The sequence below is a fragment of the Haemaphysalis longicornis genome, unplaced genomic scaffold, assembly GCF_048455015.1.
Source record: "Haemaphysalis longicornis isolate Haplotype H1 unplaced genomic scaffold, Haemaphysalis longicornis Haplotype H1 scaffold_12, whole genome shotgun sequence".
NCBI lineage: Eukaryota > Metazoa > Arthropoda > Arachnida > Ixodida > Ixodidae > Haemaphysalis > Haemaphysalis longicornis.
In genome coordinates this window covers 108,179,532-108,200,361 of record NW_027526225.1, presented here as the reverse complement: position 1 = coordinate 108,200,361, position 20,830 = coordinate 108,179,532, and the positions used below count along the sequence as shown (strand labels likewise).

Below are 20,830 nucleotides of genomic sequence, written 5' to 3'. Positions count from 1 at the left end.
TGCAAATATTAGGCTATGTCGTCCCCTACGGGTTATTCTAGACCAGCTAGTGCTGTTTAAAACGCAGCTAAAGCAGTTTTATAAATCACTATCGTTATTCTATAACGTATAGTCTTGGTAAGGTCAAGTTCCTACTCGGTTATGGGCAAGATGGAGCGGCTGATGCCAACGCTCATCTTTTCACTCATGTCTCCAATAAAGCCAGTAAGCTGAACAAGCAATCCGCACAGGCCGAACAGTGGCCCGAACGGGCAGGGTACCGGGCTCATCTAAACTGGATACGGACTTTGAATTGATGAGGCCTTGACTATCTCAGCCTCACGGCACCACTAACACGGACGCGATACAAAGAGGTGCTCCGACCTTCTTCAATGACTTTGAGTTTTCGTGCCGTTAAGCTTGGTAATTGGTTCCGCGAGGTTTTGGTTAACGTAAACTTCTCGGGACACGGGCTTACGTAAGTTTTCCTAGAAGCGTTTCAACTTGCCTTCAACGTTCATTGAAATACCTTATGCGTGCAACGGCAGAACGGCTTAACCTTTATCCAACATCGTGCCAATGCTATGCGTTGCCCCTTCGCTTATGCAACCTGCGTGCGTACGGCGCACTGTATAGGCCGCGACCTCGTTAGCGGTTGGGATTGTTTCTCTCCGCCATCTTGAAGCTGGACGAGCGGCGGCGCTCTTCTCTTTGGCATCCCAGTTTAAAAAGAGTAGAGACAATCGCCGCCGCCGGCGATCCTATTGTGCGGCGAACTCGAGCATGCTCCGAAGCTGACACAATGTGAACTTCCTCCGCCAGGCAGTGCGCTCAAATGCCGCGGCCTCGTGTGGCTATGAACGTTGAGCGGACCGGGTCAGGGCACACCGCGGCGTTTTAAAGGGCAAAAACAAAGAGCGATTGACAGCGGAAGACAATACTAATAATAATGGTAATAAAACAAGCCTCCAATTACTTCCTGGTACGCCCTCGATTGAGGTCTTCTGTCCAGAGACTGCTTTGAACGTCACGAGGGCACGGCCCGTATACGTACGGGCTGTCATAAGCGTAAGACAAGCGGAAAGCAGGCATAGAAGTCTTCGATGTGCGCTTTGATTGGCTTAAGCGTGTGTAGGGCTAACATTCGCTTGAAGAGTTTTTGAGGCACCCGGAAGCAGCGACTACAGTAGCTGGATCCTTCTGAAGGCACCAGCAAAGGCTTGTATCGTCATTAAGACCTAAAGACCCCGCTTCCCCCAAACTTTAGACGCAAAGATTACAAAAGCGGAGAAGTCCGTGGGAACATATTCGCCCATCGTACGCTTGAAGCAACGGACACAATTAAAATTAATTAAGAGAGTGCCGCAGATTCATGCGCCAGAGGCACCGCGCTGCCAGAAGAGTAGCAGTCCCACGGGCCGCGCTGCAACGCCCAAGTGGTGTTGATGTCAGCACTTAGACGTCCTAAGCTGTCCGTGCGAGCAGCTTTGTCACACCTCTTCGCGCGTGATTCGTGTCACGCAACAAATACGCGGTGATTGTCCACGCTGCTGTGAACGGCGAGCTAACTGCACTTCGACACGCGACGTCCGGCTCGTACGATGTCCCAACGTGGTACCTTCGCTGTCGCACAAAACCCCGTCGTTAGCATCGCGGCTTCCGCTTTCAAATTTGAGGTGCGTGTGAGGGGGGGGTTTGTGCGACGCTGTAGTTTTTTTTCTCTTCCCTTACCGGATCGCAGGTCGGCAAGCACGGCGTCACAAGCGCCTTGAACTGAACGATCTCGGAAGTGGGGAACTTGAAGGCGTCGAATGGCGCGTGGAGCACTTTGCCGTCCTCGTTGACCTTGTGCAGCGGACCCATTATAGTGCGGTCGGTGGGACACCTGCGAGTCAAAAAGGAAGCAGAAAAGGGGAGAGAGCAGTGAGCGGTGAGCACCTGGAAACTGCAAGACTTCACAATCAACGAACATCGTCGAGGACATCCTCCCGATATTCACCGATGGACGCATGGTCCTCAAAACAAGCAACTCTTGGACATTCTTGCTGAGACTAGATTAAACATTATTCTGTAGTGCATGAAGCCGGCTGCATCCGTCACTTTTTATTCCTCTATTCAGTTTCTCTGCGTTTCTACCTACATTTCAACTTGAGCATCTATCTTCCCATCTCATAATGCACTGCGGCAAAAGTGCGCAATAAAGGAAGTTATCGGTTAACTTGATTGATTCTCTGTTTAGTGTTTCACGTTGAGTGTAACGGCGTTAATTCTTTTTCCTTTTTTCAAAGAGAAGCGCTGGGCACTGTTCTCTCGTTACTATTTTTTCTCGCAACCAGCCAACCGAAGAGTGTATTTGGGCGCCGCCTGGTTGCGCTTGAGAGACGCGGACGGGTCTGAGGGCGCACTACCAATATGTGCGGATCCACGGTTAGCTCCAAACCAGGCAAGGCTGGTCACAATGATTATGCCATGTAGGTTAAGCACGGCTCAGCTCCCAGTTTAGTTACAAAGTATCCGTATTCAAGAAACTGGAAGGAGTCGAACACAACCTGTTTTCTGTATTTTTTTTATAAATGCGTTAATTTTTATCAACGCTTGCAAACACCAGATTTGGGGGTGGGGTATTAGTTATCCACAGCGCTGTCACTAGTAGCCGGAAAGCTCTGCTACTGGTTCGCATCATCACGCGGATATAATATGCACAATTCGCTTGCATTAACCCGTATTAACTTATATTGTATTAACCGGCATCACACTGCATAACCTGTATTAAGTTTTATTAACAGCGGACACGTATGAAGTGACACTGCAAAACGCGCCCTCTTTTACTTCCAATCTCGAAGAAAAACAATGCGTACTACCGAGGTCAAAAGTTTACGGGATGGGTGACTGGATAAAGTCGGCATTTTTTACTTCAAATCGTTCCGTAATCCGCTGTCACAGGCACCCCTAAATTAAGAGGCTCCATAAGGATGCGCGTGAAAATGAATGCTAGATTACGCTGGTAGCCAGCGGGCAGCACATGACTTCGCCTTCCGATAGTGCGGAACCACTCGAAAACTGCCCGGGACTTAATCCGGAATTCGAATTTTACACCCGCCCTTTTTGCTTTGCGTTCCCCTCTCGCCTCGCATTGGCCCTTACTTCCCAGGGCTGTTAAATCGAAAAAGCTCACCGAGATATCGAGTAAACTAATGCATTCCATTCAACTCTACTAAGTCGAAGCCGCAACAGGACAGTTATCACCTCTGAGATAAACGGAGACTGCATTTTTTTAATCCAGTGACCGTTGCCCGCTAAGCCTTTCATCCCCCACGGTCCCCAGACTTGGAGTCAGACGGAAGATACGGCAAGGCGTGTTCGACATTAGTGACCCAGTCTTGCCGCCGGCGCTTATCTCAAAGGCGACGCCAGGGTTGTTGTAAACGACATGCTGGGAGAAACGGAAGCAACAACAACTGTTCGCGAAAGGGTGCCTCGATGCCAGCGCCGCCGTGCAGGGCGGACACACCCTTTGAACGGTCCCATGCCGCCGCTATTGGGTCAAAGGGCTCAGAGCGCTGTTCTTTCCGTTTCCCACAAGACCCAGCAACGCGAAACAGATGAGATGATTCAAACTTCGCCAGAAAACCGCGTTCTGGCGATAATTACAACGCGGTTTTGATACAATGACTTGCTGCGGCGGCGAGCGAGTGACCAAAAATGGCGTCGTCAACGCATACGTGTTTCCACCCTGTACGGCGGACGCGTGAATCGAGGCACCCTATTCGCGAGGGTGTTGCGGGCCGCCGAACGTCCGTTGCGGACAGCCGTCTGCACGTCGCAGGAGAAAAGGGACCCGGAGATTATGCAGTTTGTGCTCGAAGCTAATGGCGACCTGTAGCGGTAAGAGCCGCCGAAGTTGCACTCCGCGTGCGAGTTCGTGTCTGCCCGCCTTCTCGCCGCCTCCTCTCCCACTCTCCCCTGCACGCCGCTCGGGTCAGTTCGACTGGGTGACTGGGTCGCTGATCCGCCGCCGCCGTGGTTGAGCCAGGCGCGTAGTCACGTCTGTCAGCCCAAGTGCGTGCCGCTGTTTTTACGAGGGGTAACTGATAAACACAGTCGTCTTTCCTTTTGTGTTCTTTTGCATTGGACGAATGAGCAATAACTCGGCGTAGTTCCATGTGGCGGCCGTGTTCGCGCATGCTCTTCCGAGGTTTAACCAAATTGGACAAGTAACGAGAGCTTCGGCTATCGCTGCGTGCCGCGCTTACCGATTCGGATTTGCGTTCGTTTCGGTTTGGGTTGATCGGTGCTTGGGGTGAGGTTAGCTTTGATGTAGCCCGTTGCAATTTTATCCCCCATCGTAGGCATCCGCGTCATGTGAGGTAACGAGTTGCGAAACGAACAGTTCGTGCAGTAGATGCCGTGACAAAAAAACAACAACAAAGAAAACGGAAACTCCAGGCGGAAGTTGTCGGATAATGTACAAACAACTATTGCTCGGACAATACAAGCAGTGTGCTATCAAAGTATCAAGGCGATCTTTCAGTAAATGCGTTACTAAGAATAACTGTAAACTCGGCTACAGTATTACATACAAATGCATTGCTGAGTATACAATTTTGAACGACTGTATGAGCAGCCCGTTTTGAAAGTATCAAGGCCCTGTTGCCTTTATGAAATGCCTCCTTAGAGCCTATATAAAACGCTATACAACGAGACTCTCAATTTGGCTTCACTACTAACGGTTAATTTATTGCAGGGAAGATGTCTTTTTTAACGGTTGTGTAAATGATTTTACAGGGAAGTGTCAAGGCCCTAGAGCGTATATTTATTTATTTATTTATTTATTTATTTATTTATTTATTTATTTATTTATTTATTTATTTATTTATTACACCCGTAAAGGTCCTCGCGAGAGGGTATTACATTGGTTTGGGGGTTACATATACAAAGCACGCAATACTGCTTTCACGTACGTTAATGCAATATTCTATTACGGTTGCATTACCAACATTGTATTACCGTGTATTAATACAATGCACAATATTGAATTAACGTTGTATTATTAGCATTTTATTATGCGGCAAAAGTGCGACTCAGACAGCGTTGCAAGCGGACAGACGGACTTTCTCGTTGAGTCCACATTGGAATGCTTATGCATTTAGAATAACACACGCGGTGACAATGCAGCTTTCCTTTAAGCCGCTGGAGGAAAATAGGGCGGTCTGGAAAGGGTTTTGATTACGTGCCTTGAGGTTACGCATGTGATGCTATGTTGACACTATATTAGTGAATACGAGTGTCAATACACCAACGCGCGCAATTCCCGTGGAAATCGTGGGTAAGAGTGTTAAAGGGTTTCCTACTTTTACGACTGTTTCTCAATTACGACACAACCAATGAGATAAAAGCTTTCGTGTGAACAGAGTGCAACAAGCTGCAACAAGGTGCAACAAGGTGCAACGCCGTGTCCAACAGAGTGCAACAGAGTGTGCTGCTCTTACGACCGCTGACCTCGAGTGGTGCAAGTGGAAGCACCATTCGAGACCCGACTTGGTCGGATGCTAGATTTACAACTCGCAATTTGATTGGCGAGCCGTAAAATCCGTGACCGCCACAGCAGTAAATGTGAATAAATGTGTCGGCTTAATGGCCGTAACGTGTTTTACAGCAGGTAGTTCGATACAACGAAACAAGCGGTAAGCGCATTGCGACCGCATTCTGAACATGACATAATCCGTATGTTCTTTTTACGGCCTCTTATGCACTTACATCTCTTAGTGCTATGTGAAATACCAGCCGTGACCGTGTTATGCTGTGTTCAGACTACTGTCGTAAAAGTCATTTTTAGCTATAGCTCTGAAAGACGGCGATTCGCACAATTTTGTTTGCTGGGAGTTGAGAGGACGTCATTGGTTGGGATGTTTGCCTTATAGTGTACTTAGTTCACTGTAGTGTACTGTAGTTTGCCTGTGCAGTCTCCCCTACCCTATATGTATATTACCCTCCCAGCGAGAAACTTTAGGGTCATTTCGAATAATGAAAACGTCGTGACCACAACCCGAAACTGCACGTATAGCTAAGGCGTGGTTCAGTTACGCAAGAAGTTATTATATAGTCTTCAAAAGAAGTCAGAGCGGTCGCAGAGTCAGAAACACCGCCTGCGCGATAATTTATTATTAAAGATTATTGGTTGGTAACATCAATCCAAACAGCCACTACACTACATTCGTCGTGCTAAAGATGCATAGCTTCGGAGCACTGAATCAAAAATATCAGTGCGAACGGAACATGTCAAACCATTGTGATTTTAAACACGGATGCTAGCATTTGCTAAGTTTCGTAACGTTCAGACCACCCACAATGCACTGCCTATAGCCTACACATAATACTAAGCTACACGAGATGCCGATGTAAAGAACTAAAGTCTCGGAAACCTGGCAAACTGCAAGTCACTTTTCTATGCGTGCTCGGGCACGACTTTCCCCTCGTAGTTCTCTCGCAAGCTCTTCCTGGTGGCGCGGCCGCGCCCTTCTTTGAGAGGAAATGGCGGTGCAAACACACCGGAAGTGAGTGCCCGGAAACTGCGCAAACAGGAGGGCGTGGCAGCGCCGCCCGTGTCGAGGAATCTCCACGAACAAAAAGTACGGCAGCAGGGTCAGCAAGGCGCTAGCGTGTGCGCGCATGCGCGCGGGAGATAATGCAGTGCATGTATTATTCCACAAGGGATGGGAAGCTTCCATCCTTGCGCTCACAAGGAATTCGTTTAAAGATTCCCTGCAACACTTCCGATAAACGCTTTCCCTCCTTCCTTCGCGTCTGGAAGCACTGAGAAAACAACAGTTATCGCCAGCCCGGAGCGGCACTGCGTGATTTGCTCGCCGCTGCAGATACGCCTTCCGTTTCTGCTTTGCTTTTGTGGCTTTCTTTTTAAAGTGACCATGGAATGCGTTCATTGCTGCAACTAAAGGAAAGCCGGCTCATAGCCGCTACACCGCTGTATAGCGTAATTCCAGCAGTAGAAGAGCGCCGACACCGGGAAAGACAGGAAGGTCCTTTGAGCAAGATTCCAGTTATCTGATGCGCATACAGCAGTAATTTTTGGCTTATGTACTCTGCGACCCCCTAATCTAAGTACTGGGTGTGCTGGTTGACTACGTTCTGCAAGTATTTAGGATTAAAAAAAAAAAGTTAAACAAGAGTGTTGCAGGGTCTCTTTAAGGACGTGCCAGTAGCATTTGAGTAAAACAGAAACTAAGAACCACCGTCGATGCTCACCTGTCATCTTAAGGACCCCGTCCCAGACCAGAAAAGTACCGACTAGAATACAGGGCATCTGTTCAAACGAGCCCCAAAATAGGACTCGCATGTATGCGCTAGTTTATTCTACTCTAGTAGAATAAACTAGAATACTTTAGCTAGTTCATTCTGCGCTAGTTTATGTTTCTTCATAGGACCCATGATCCGTATTGTACATTTCGTTGCAGAGAAGCATATTGTACATTTTAGGCCGCGCTAAAGTGGGCGTCAAAATAACCGCTCGTGCGTAGCGCCCGCACACCTCTTGGCATAGTGAAACCGCCCGAAGTGTGGAACACACTTTCCTAGCTGCGCCATCCAGCGGCAGCTAGGGAGACTTTGCGCACGACGGACGTTGCGCATCTTTGAAAATCCTGACCCTAGCCAAAATAAGCCTTCCCGCGTTTTTATATTTATTTTTTATTTTTTCTTTGCTCAGCAAAAGCACGCAGAGAGTCATAATAAATGTTGCTATGTCCACATTACTGCACAAGGTTGGCGCAAAGTTATCTGACCGAGTATACTGCACCAGGTATTGCACGGAAACCGAAACGAACTTGTTGGCGTCCGGGATCGCCGCGTGATCAATCGGCTACGCTCTCATGATATTGTTTCTATAGCTTTCTTTTTATTCTTCGACATCTCAACATGTCATTACAAAACTTCCAGTTTCATTTTTATCAACTTCTGAAAGCGCAATCTTAAAATATTTGTCAGGCAATTTTTTACCACTTCCGGTGTTAGTTGCGCGGTATAGCTAGGGGCAGCGACGCCTGTCTTTACGTTCTCACTATTTTGCACCTTATTTTAGAAAAGGCGAGCGTTGGAGGGTTATATTCTTGTTCTCAGTGAGTTAATCTGCCGATCTAGAACCACTTGTACTTTGCCTTGAGTGTCGCTTTAAGGTACCGGGATGGGCGCCTGCAGTTCTCTATTTTTTCTGGGTTTTGCACTACAAGTATGGGAGTAAATTTCCTCTGTATAGCGTAATAATGGTTAGATGCGTTGAACTACGGGATATAATCTCAACAGGGAGTTACAGAAATCTGCTCGAACGTCCCCGTAAACAGTTAACCCGCGACATAGATCTGCGCATGCACTTGCAGCGAACCCCCGCTATAACGAAATCGCTTTATTAATATTCTCGCTTTAAACGAAATTGTTTACGCTACTAACTTCAGTGCAGGGAAGACAAAATTACCTGCGTTTTTAACGAAGTACCGTTTATAACAGGATCAGATATCTTGTCTCCAGGGCTTCGTTATACAGTCATTTCTCGTTAATATGGAACTTGTTATTATGGAAACCCCGCAATATGGACGAAATTTTCGGCGACCGGTTTCTCAACGTGCAATTCTGTCCCGTTAATGTAGAAACCCGCAGTCCGAACTATGGATGGATATTTTGGGGACGAAACGGATAAATACAGGCGTTTTTGTTTCGTTAATATGGACACGGGTCCACAAAGCGAAAATAGAAAAAAAATGACTGGTGACTCCCAGAGGCCCCAGCGCGTACCAGGAATTCAGTGCTGGCCGAAACATAGAAAGCCGAAGCATGCATTGGTCTCGGAACGCTCTCTCTTCCAGTACCGTCGAATTAAATCACTCTAGGATAGTGATGACAGGCTGACGCGCTTTTCCTATCAAACAAGATTTCCCGGTGCGGCATACGCCGGAAAGGGCAAGTAATGAGGCTCAGGGCAAGATGGGATGACGATGATAGTTCGTGCCAATATTCGATGCGCTTAAAAGACAAGGCTGTACGCTTCTGTGGTCATTTAGGCTTGGGCCAGGGCTGGTGTTAAGCGTAAACGGACCGAGCTTTCCGCTGAGTTGAAAAAGGAGAAAGAAAATACGCCACTTCAAAAGTCAGACGCCGTCTTCAGCGTGTGTTCCTTAATGTTTGTGTTTTTAGATGCGACGCATCTCATTCACTCGCCTTGTCCCTGCATCCATCCGGCGTTGTTGTCGGCGTCCACCCCTCCCCCATTCTCCTCGCCGCGCCAGCTGCGCTTTCCGCCGCTCACCCCCTCTCCTCTCCGATAGCGAGCACTCTCTAGAGAGGGGCATTGGATTGGATTCGATTGGATTGGATTGGCTTGGCTTGGATTGGCTTGGCTTGGCTTGGATTAGATTGGAACTCTGCGATGCTTAGCATCACCTAAGGGTTCCCCACGGGAAGAGGGTGTAATTTTTGACCTTGATTCGTTATTATGTGCAACTCACATTATGGACGATTTTTTGGGAGAACGGAGGCGTCCATATGAACGAGATATGACTAACAATAGTTTTGGTACACACGAGAGACCGCCGTTCCGCCGGTGTGCCGGGCGAAGCAGTCCACGGGAGGCCAAGATCTGTGCTTTCGTTCGCCGCTGTGTAATTTGCCGCTGCAGGTCTTCTGCCCGCCTCTCGAACAAGCGGGAGAATATAATTAGCGCGCGGCGAAGCGCTCACCGCACCTTGTGGGTCGTCCTTGCTTCTTTCGAGCGGACGGCCGCTGGGACGGCGGAAAAGGATTGCTCCGAGATCGTCGATTTCCCTTCCTTCGTTACTTTTCCCATTCTGCACACTTTCTTGTTAGCTGTTGATGAGTTACCGTTGTGTTGTTTTCCTTTCGATTCACATTTTTTTACTCTGATAGCGCTGACTTCGTCAACCCCCTCCTTCCCTTCGCTTTGTCTTTCCGTACCGCTTCAAGCCAGAAATAACAAATCGATATTTTTTTTATGGTAATTATGAGTGAAAAAGGGTCATGTGAATACAAGGGAAGTGTGTAATGTAACGTTTGTAATTTTGTGCGCATGTATGTATGTGTGTGTGCGTGCGTGCGGGCGCGCGTGTGGTGCTATACTGCAATTCTCAATTTACCGTACTCCCAAACTAGTACCCATATTTCTTTGTTTTTCTTGGTCGTCGTTTCGTACTTTTACAGTGCACCGCCCTAGATAGCCCAGTGCAGTTGTTCTGCACTTACAAAAATAAATAAATAAATAAATAAATAAATAAATAAATAAATAAATAAATAAATAAATAAATAAATAAACACCCTCGCTTCACATATCTCGATTTTCCGCCCCCAGGCCATCACGAACTCTCGCTTGCACCGCACCCACCCATCTCTCCAAATGCTCCTAGAACCTTTCTTCCTTACGAAAGTGCTACCGCTGTTAGTAATTTCGTACATACACCGATTAGTCGACTAAACACTGATATTTAATGTATAAACCGCAGGTATCACAAAAACGAAATACAATAGCAATTTTTCGAGAACTAAGTATATGACCTACAGCTCTTGACCCCGCAATTTTTTCGTGTTCTCATCTACTTAAATCAAGTGCAACAATGTCAACAAGTTGTAGTTTATAGTTGAAATTTATCATTATTCTGCTCATGTAGTTGACGTTTACGAATTGGCTTGGTTCTGAGTAAAAAAGTTATTCCGAAAATTTCTATTCGCCCTGCCGGCATTTCGAGACGCCTGAGCGACGTGACATCCTTCTGTGTACATGTTACTCATGCGTCGATGGAGCGTACAAATTGAACCCATTTTTCGAAGTTGGTTTTTCTGCTAAGCGTGCAAAAACTGCGCTAATGAAATAATTAATTGATTGACTGTGGGGCTTAACGCACTGGATCAACACCTGGGCTTTGAGGCGCGCCGTAGTGGAGGGCTACGGATTACTTTGGACCACCTGGGGATCTTTAACGTGCGCTTGAGTCTCGACATGATGGCTTTTTCGCTTTTCGCCTCCAGTCTGAAAAGCAGCCGCCGGGGCCGGAAATCGAACCCGCGTTTTTGGGCTCTGCAACACAACGCCTTAGCCACTGAGCCATCGCGGCGAGTGTAGTTGTCATTGTAACAACAGGAAAAAGAAGAAAAAGATCAAACAAAGGCTCGTAAAGGTGCGATACTTAACGAAAAAGAAAATGAGAAGAGTGAACGCCTGCTACAAACGACAGGACACAAAGAAAACACGACAACAAACTTAAGGAAAGCAAAAGCAAGAAAAAAATTCCCGCATCTCCACGAAGTGAATCATGACGAGTGGGCGAAGCACTGGGGATCGTTCTTACCGTAAATCACCCGTGGCATTGCCCACTCGCGCATGCAAATGAGCGACAACGCGTGTGTACAGTATATACAATTCCAATCCAATCCATTTCAATCCAACCTAATCCAATCCAAATCCAATCCAATCCAATGCTCCTCGTATATGCGCAACACTGTGTACACGGACGGCAAGCCCCGGACAAAGCGAGGTCCTAAGGTGCTCCGCCCCTAAAACGGCAGAATAAAAGAACGTCTGCCCATCATCCAGATCCGCCTGATATGCCCCAAGACACCCACGGTACAACGACCTCTCCTCGAAGAGGCAGACGGTAAGGAAGTATAGGGGGCGCCACAGAACAAAATACCTCAGCCCGTCGCATCCTCCATCCCCCACTGCCGTTTTATTCGGCGCCCTCGCACACCGAGACACACACACACATAAAGCGAGAACTGTCTCAAAGGGCCAGTGTACTTTTCGGCCAGAGATGTGGCCCGGATATAAAGAATCTCGGGTAGCCGTCAACGCAGCCGGAGGCCCCGCGATCTACAATTCGCATGCGGCCGTCTCGGTGCCAACGAGTCTCGCTGTGGCCTGATCCGCCCCCCGCTCAGCCCCTCACCTAATGGCGGCAACAGAGCAGGGCCTCGTCCAGAGATAATGTAGGGGGCCAGAGACAGCGTCTTCCGACAGCCCGGCGATTAAGCTATCCCGGAATGCGGCGGAGTGAGTTTAAAAGGCAGCGGGAGTAGGCAGATGAGCGCTTGTTTCGCCACTAATCGGCCAAAGACCGGCCTAAGGAGGAAGGAGCGAGTCTGCCTGCCTATGGCCGACAGACTTTTTCGTTTCTGTCGCTGTTGTCCTTTTGTTCTACGGGCTGTTGTCTTTTTAGCGCTGTCGGCGCCTGATACTGCGGTTAACGAACTGTGGCTGAGGCGCTGTTTTTTCCATTTCTCTTCTCTTCTGGGTTTTGACCAGCGAGATACTTATTCCTTGCCCAAGGGCTTCGTTTCTGTGTTTCAGTCGTATCCGGAAGGCAGTGGCTGCGGAGACTATCGTAGGGATGTTAGTTTAGCAGAAACACTCTCAACACTAAAACTGACCCTCTTCGATAATGTCACCAGATATTTGCCAAAATAATTGATGCGAAAAAAAAAATAATACCTGAACTTATTCTCCCACTTCATATTTCAAGCAAAGCAACGTCTCCGTTATACATGTAAAAAACCTTGGGCATTTGCCCGGATTTGCCCATGTGGTTAAGGGGCCCTGAAACACTTTTTTAACTCCTTTCGAAATCCTAAATGCTTGCAGAACGTAGTCAACTAACACATCCAGCATTTACAAGGTACCTCAGCTCCAGGGGTCACAAGGTACCTCATCTAGAAATTACTGCTCTGTGTCCATCAGATAAATTAGAAACTTGCTCAAAATGTTTTTATCTTTTTCCCAGACTTGACGTTTTTCGGCCGCTGGAATAACAAAGCGTGAAAGAAAATATCAGCTTTTAAAAACATTGTTGGCAATGCCACTTCTTTCCACCGTTATCAGGTAGAACTTCGTTTAAAATTTGAAATTCTACGACAAGGCAAGGCACTTTACTCACGTTGAAATAATGACAAACTTTCGTAAGACGTGTTATTTGAAGGTCATGAAGGCACGAAGTTACACGTCAAGGTCTTTTTAGCAAAAATATTTGAGGCAGTTTGTTAAATGCAGTGCCCTACATCTCGAAATTCGAAAGATTTGGTTGGAGTACACTCTCTTTTAGGCTAGAAAAATGTTTCAAGCTGAACATCAGGGCAACCATTAACACCTGGTTGAAGTTGTACTTCACAATACGCAAGCTTTCCGAGAATAGGCCACATCCCACAATCTCCTGCTCTGCCAACAGACTGTGCGCTCAATTTTCGCACCGCCAAATGAGCTTTTATGTTTTAACACACACTTCTCCTTTCCTTTAAAATGAAGCCGTTTTGTGACCTATCCGCAAGTATCTTTCGTGTCCTTACCGTCCTCTCAAACAAGAAAAGAAATATGACAACCATGATTACCGCATTTTCGCGTGTATAGCCCGCACAAAAAAAATTCGGAAATTTCAGGGGTGAAGTAGAGGTGCGGATTTATGCGTGGTATTTCTTTTGCTTCAGCTTCACCGCAATGCGAGTTGGGACGTGATGCCTCTACAGCAGTAATAGTGACCAAGCCCATGTGACCCCATTGACAATGCTTATTTTGTATACACAGCTCAACATTATACCACACTGAAAAAAAAATGTATGCGGCAAGTCATCTAGTCAGCTAGGTAAGTTCTTTAGCATAAACAAATGTGCAAGTTTGCTTGAGTAGTATCTTTGGTCCATCCTTTAATGTATAAAATATGCGGGCGATGCGCGGGGATATATATTTTTTTATTCGTCGATGGAAAATGGGTGCGGGGGTGATATGCAGGGGCGGGTTATACGCGCGAAAATACGGTATTTTTTGTCATTATTACCTCTTTAGCTGTATCATGATTACATGACTGGTTACAGTTGGTAACCATGCTGGCGATCCCGATTGTTGCTATTTAGACCACCAGAGGCATAAACATTAGTCAAAAGCGTGCGCCCCGTTCGCACGCTGTGATATGTGACGAACCAGGCACGCACTACCAGCGGCAACAGAAAAGACAACGAAAGCCAACGCACGGCGTCGGGCCCCAACGCACGATTTGTCTTGTCGTTTTGGCCGCGCCCTGTCGTCTCCGCTCACAGCAGGGGCCACAACATTTCGTTCGTTCTCCGTACGACCCACGGCACACCGTACAACTTCTTGCCGCTGCCTTGTACCATCGTAACGCCCGTCAATTGTCTTCAACCCCCTCCCTGCCGCCGTGCCCTGCTAACTGACATGTCGCGCGCTGTCGTCTCGTCGTCGAAGAGTTCGCGCTACCTAATTCAAGTCACGCCAAGCCAAGCCATTCGTGTGCGCAAAACAATGTCAGGACTGTCGTCTAGGCCGTACAGTTAGATACCAATGCATACTATAGTCGGGAACAAGTTAAGAACGGCAACGATGATGATGATGATTGCTGATTGCTATTCGTTTCTCCTTTGTAGCGGGGTGATGACATGCCATCTTACCAAAAAGGACAAATATACCTAGCGGAAGTTGCCGCTGTGCCTCATCACCGGAGCCGGATGTTACTCCGCGCGGCGCAAGTAGTGCGTTACTGGGAATATTTTCAACATGGCAGGAGCAGTTTCCGCAATTTTTTCGGAGTTAATATGCTTATAAATTACTGCGGCGACGACAAACAAACTACGTGATGAAATGAAGACGATATCGTGCATTCATGGCAATCTCCTTTCAAAACGCGCGAGTCCGTTGAAATCCGGGTCCGTCGCTTAGGCGGCGTGATACCGCGCATGAGCTTTTGCTGTTCTTAATTTGTTCCCGACTATAACTGATTGTCAGGTGACACGAAACACTAGTCAATCAAAGAAAGGCATATAAACTGTGCCAAAACACTCACCCGTGACTGTCGACGAGCAGTATCTCACTACTGTCGACTCCATCCATAGCGACCAGCTCGCGCACAAAGATTTCGTAGGGACCTTAAGAGAAAAAGAGAGAGAGAAAAAATTTAAAGCCGTTCCATCGACGTGAAATCTGTCGGAAGTGCATAGCAATGATTCGCCATAATGGGCTGTAGCGCCGTTATCCGCCCACTGCTACCACACAATGCAATTCAAATTACTATAGCACAATCCAAGCCAACGAGCGCTCCAAACTAAATGAACGCGGGTGGTGCCGGTTAATTACATATATTTTGCGTCAAATGTACCTGCAGTTATTTTTTTGCGCTAAACAACGGGGAGATGTATGACAAGTGCTAGCGTTGCACGAGTTCCGAACGGTCATGGCTATTTAAACCGCTTGGTTTTCGAAGCCTCTGCCCGAAGATAGAATGACGGGCTCTACTTGGGTCCGTTATCTCGCTGCGCCGCCGGATTCCGGCAGTCGCTTGACATCGACCGTTACAGCGAGCTTACGACGAGAAGGCGAGCCCCTAAAGTGCTCGGCACTTAAAAGACAGTGGGTTCACTTCAAAATCCAGCGAACATCTCAGGTGCGTTCTTTTCCTCAGTAGAAAGAGAGGAATCGGGATGCTGGTAACGGAATTGCTATCGCGAAAGCAGGCCTATAGAGCCGAATTGCGTAATCTCAGAATACAACAATGTGTGGTAGAAATTAATCTGATGTATCGCTTTTTCTGATAACCGGTTCGCATGGTGAACCACGGAGAGAGAGCAGGGCAACTTGTGCCAATGAGAATGTCATGGAATATGAGCACACGAAAATTTGACACAAAAACTGCACGAATAATATAGAGACCGCTCGACAAGATTCTTAATTCTTAACTGCGACCCTGGGAATAATTTGAGGAATGAAAAAAAAATGAAGCGGTCATTTTAAACGAAGCCAGATATCCATTCTTGAGTAGTTCCACATTTCTAGTCTAAAAAATGCAAGTGTGGGGATCTGTATATAATAGTGATGGTTACGATTAAATCGTATCAGGCATCATGCCGATAAGATACTGGAAATAACCAACCAAGGCGTAATGCCTCACCCCCTTGGCTTTATAACCAGTGCAAAATAAAATTTAATGGTGGATGATTAACCACGATAAAAGCGTGTTCTTGTTTCTAAGCCGGTTCAATTCATGTGCAGACTTGATCAAATTTTTCTCGGCTACGGTAGACGTTTCTGGGTCACAAGTGATTCAAAGCGTTCAATCTTGAAAAAAATCATACCCAATACAGACAAGAACAGAGGAGATACGGGAAGCCACCACACAGCGTTATTACAGCTAGATTGCAACGCGAACTTGAACAAAAATCTGCACTTCCTACCCTTCAAGTTTGAGCAAGCTATTTTGTGACCGTAAAAAAGGAATATGCGTTTGCCAGTTTCCGGGCATACCATACAATATTTTAGTCGTACTCGAGCGAGAAGGAAGCTCCTTTTAACTTCCTAGCGGTCAATAAACTCTCGGCACGATGAAGAAACTTTTGATGAAAACTTGATTTTCGTCAAATCAAGACATGCGTGACAGAATTTTTCACTGTGGCATGAATGCCGTTGTCAACCGTCCGCAACAAAAGCAAAAAGAAACACGAAAATTATAGCACTTTTTGGCCCCAAGTCCTTAAGTAATGAAAATTACCTTGAACCCTCTGCGAACCGGTCATCGAAAAGACTCGGGATGTGTGCAATGCTCACTTGAAAACATTTCGCTGCCGTCACTCAGGTTTTGTCACTGTCTGCCACATAAGCCGATGACCCTTTCGCGACATCGCCGCTGTCACAATGTGAGTCCAGTCGAACCTCGTTATAACAAAATAGTATCAGGACAATAATTTTGTTCGTTATACAGTCAAACCCGTTTATAGCGAACTGCAATATGCACCTAGTTCGATATATCCAGTAGTTCGATATAGCCAAACCCGCCTATAACGAGCTTACTGTTACGAGTTCGCAATCCGCGGGAGCCCCCCCCCCCCCCCCCCCCCCACACACACACACACCCACCCCAACTCCACCATCCCCGCATTCAGAAACGAACACAGTAAAGTAGCCATTACCATACCCAAAATAATCCATCTATTGCAAGTAATAAAGCTACTTTCTGCCCCAATTGCCTACTTTGCAAAAAAAGAAGCGGTGATTTTTGTTTTCACTTTGCTTTTGGTGACTTCAACTAGCATAGCATTCTCTAAACGAAACATTGTTTGCACCAGTTCAAGACCGCGTCCTCCAAAATCGAAGAAGCATTGGCGGAGAACATCGACTGCCGAAAGCGCTTCATTATAAGCGTCGGATGGCTTTCACTCCCGACATCATCGGGAACATTGGCGAGCTCTTCCCACATTTCACCAATGCTGCTGCCTTGGTCCGAACTCGCTGACTGGGAAGGTTCCGATGTGAGTCCCGCGCGTCCGAAATCGTTACGGGAAGTGTCGGGCATCACGTCGCTCCCTTCGAGGCGCAACGTCTCAGTCACGGCTCTTTCTCCGTGGTCGCGGCCATTCTAGGCGCGCAGAGTTCGATATATCGGATGTAAACTTCGGTAAAGGAATATGTTTCCCATGTATTTCCGTAACTGAATTATTTTTGTTCGATATATAGCATAATTCGCTCTATCTGGGTTCGTTATAGCCGGGTTTGACTGTATCCGATATTCGTTGTAACAGTAGAGCTAAAAATCGGTTCAAACAAATCGGTAATCTGGCTTTCGCAAAAATCCTTCATACAAAAACGAATTATATTAATCTTCGAACCTACTATAAACAAGGCAACCCATATCTTTCACCTTGTGGCATTTCAAGCTCAATAAACCAGAACATGAAATTACAACAGAACAAAGTTTATTTGACAAAACAGGCCTACGTTCTAATTTTTTCGAGGAAGGACGTGACCTTAGTTTGGTTGATATTCACAGCACTGAGCAGGATGAAGTTTTACACAGTGTCCACGAACAAGGGGGCCTTTTCTACTTCTGCAGTTTCGGACGCCGGGAGTTTTTCCAAGCAGCTTCTCACCTACTGGTCAAATATTTCTTTGTTATATGCGATAGTGCGCGCGGCTTTCACAGTTTCGCTTTCGTTGTAAAAGAATAACTGTCATTAAAACGAAGCGTGACTAACCAGTTCGTATTTAGTTCGCTATAGCCGATAATTCGCTAAATAAGTTTTCGTTCCAACTAGGTTCAACTGTAGTATGCTAACCGAATTCTACCATCTTATTAGTTGAAGCAAAATCGTAGCAAAAATTGTAGCCAGTGTAGCAAAATTAGCAAGTGTAGAACTTGGGCGAGTTAGTACTCTACCCCAATTTCAGCCAGCTCTCAAACGCCATTCCTTTTTGTTCCAACCTAATATTGACAGATGACGAACTGACAAGTCCTCAGGAGGAGCTTCAACACGACGCATTCGATGATGAAGGATCATAATGTGCTCTATTTAAGGTACACGGAGGCCACCCAAGGTCGGCAAGAGCAAGTGGTGGCGTGTACTACCTTCCTGCGACGCCGACTTTTTGCCAGCCAGAATTTATGTCGCCGATCGGGTATCATCCCTTACCACGGCTACTCTACATCGGGAGGAAGGAAAAGGGGTGGGGCAAAGGGGCGCACATGCAATTTTGCGGCACGCCATGGTCGTGTGTGTTCCTTTACAATTCGAGGCCCACGAAGCGAACGTGAACCAAAACAAAGACACATAAAATTAACTAAGAGTGAAAGCCAGCAAACGGTGAGAGTAATCGACGCCGGCCGTGCTCATGGGTAGGCATGGGCGATGTTTAAGCCACGTGGAGACGCTCATTGTGAAAGCGCTCGTTCGGCATCAGCCCAAATAATCATCGAGGAACGCGATCTATTACACGCCCGACCGGGGCACCTAAATTAATTAGGCATCAATCAACCGCTCGCTCTTTTATATAGCTGCTGAGAGGTAACATGCGGGAAAGCAAGGGCCGCATTGGTGCAGATATTTACATGGCCACATTGCTTCATACGCAGGGCGGCGGCAAAATAAACAAATGCGGTAGGCAATCCTTGCTTGACCGGTTTTGCAGCCTGTTCGTGCTTCGTATCAACACGAACTGCATCGTTGAGCCGGTTAAATTTTTTTCTAGTCCACGATATCGGAAAGGCAGATAGGATTAACGTTTTCTAGCTGTGTGTTCATTCGAGCAAGAGAGCGGCTGCATCAAGGTTAAGTCCAGCGGCAGATATAGAGCCCCGAAGGTTTTTGCAGGCTGTTTCGGGTATGGGTGCTCCCAAAGTGTAGCGCACATATGCGGCTGATTGCATTCTGCATACCATCGGGTTCGTCATAAACGTCTGGACGAGTTGTTGCTTTCGCAATAAAGACGCCTTACGTAAGCTACAACGTCTTCATGGTTTACATAAAGGAACCATGAAGACGCAGCACGAATTTGGTTCATGCAAGAGATTTCTTAACCGGGAGAGAATAACGAGGATGCAAATTTCAACGCAAACTTCAAAAAAACAGTCCAGGCAATAAGGAAAACGCCGTTCCACTCAATGTGAAAGCTGTCGGAAGTGCAGAGCAGTGACTCGCCATAATAGGCTGTGGCGCCGTTATCCGCTCACTGCTACCACCCATCACGCTCTTCGCCGCCCTGTCTCCCTCCTCCCTTGATGAATATGCAATTCAAATTTCCCGCCTTCACAGTGCTCGCGCGCCTCCCTGCCTGAAAGTGAGCCAGCAGGAGTTGTGTTTTTTTTGTGCTTGCCTTAATTTCGTATACTGGAGCAGTTTTGCGTCATTTCGAATGCGCCATTTTTTTTTTTGTTGCGCGGCTGGAGCCTTTCTACGCAATTTCGAACGCATAATTTTTTTCTTGCGCGGCTGGAGCCTTCCTGCGTCATTTCGAACGCGCCATCTTTTTCTTGCGCGGCCGACTTTTTCCGCTTACTGTCGTAAAAACCAAACCCAACGAGCGTTCCTAACTAAATGAACTCGGGGGCTGACGGTTATATACACTGATTTTGCCTTAAATGTACCTGCAGTTTTCTTTGCGCTAAACAACGGGGAGATGTATGACAAGCGGCAGCGGTTCACGAGGTTCGAGAGGTTATGACTATTTAAACCGCGTTTTCGAAGCCTCAGCGTGACTCCCTGACGACGGTACACCAGGCTCTACTTTGGTCCGTTGTCTCGCTGTGCCGCCTGATTCCGGCAGTCGCTTGACATCGACCGTTAGCGAGCTACGACGACAAGGCGAGCCCCTAAAGTGCTCTGCACTTAAAATATACGAAGCAGTGGCGACACACCAGCCACTTTTTCGCCCAGCTCATATGACGTCACAGAGACTTGTTTCCGTCATTGGCGGGCGACTACCAAAGCCACCACCAAGAAACAGAACCGTGCGAATACAGTAGTACCTGCATACTTCCGTTTGATCGTGCCATTAGAATGTTATCGTGACGTTGGTACGCCGGTAATTGTTTTTATAATTTCCTCTACTACGAAATCGAGACATTCTGTACGATGCCTGATATTTCTTATCTTTATTTCGTGAAAAAATCATTCAGTGCCGGACCATCGCAATGTTACTGCAGCGTCAGCAGAGCTGCCCTACGTTCTGAGTTATTAATTAAAAAATTAAGGAAGCTGACACTAACGTGCAAGACTTGAAGGTAGCGACAATCACTACGGTTTAAGTCCATGATTGCAGCCTATTTGCTTTTTCTTCGCTGCCGAAACGACCGTTACTTTATAATCGAGTTGCTATAAGTTGGAGCCTCCTTAAATTTTTTTTTGAACTGATAACCATTGGACATCACCTTGGAGGGGCGCACGCTATGACGTGTCTTTCTCGTTCCGAGCAAGTGCTGCCCCGATGACGGCGAACGCTGGATTTATTTATTTTTTTGGCCAATCTTAGCCAATCTCCTTTATTGGGTATGCTCTCAATTCTTGGCCAATCCCCCCA

General features: G+C 47.0%; 1 protein-coding gene across 2 annotated transcripts in view; it reads right to left on the bottom strand.

Annotated features, from left to right (window-relative positions):
* The window catches only part of LOC144163206 (uncharacterized), a 294,763-nt gene that overhangs the window by 17,262 nt on the left and 256,671 nt on the right, over positions 1-20,830 (bottom strand). For both annotated transcript variants that reach the window (XM_077694061.1, XM_077694062.1), the window contains 2 exons: positions 14,835-14,916; positions 1,711-1,864 (listed from right to left, as the gene is read on the bottom strand). In XM_077694061.1, coding sequence (XP_077550187.1) covers positions 1,711-1,864; positions 14,835-14,916 — 236 coding nt within the window. The remainder of the gene's footprint in view (positions 1-1,710; positions 1,865-14,834; positions 14,917-20,830) is intronic.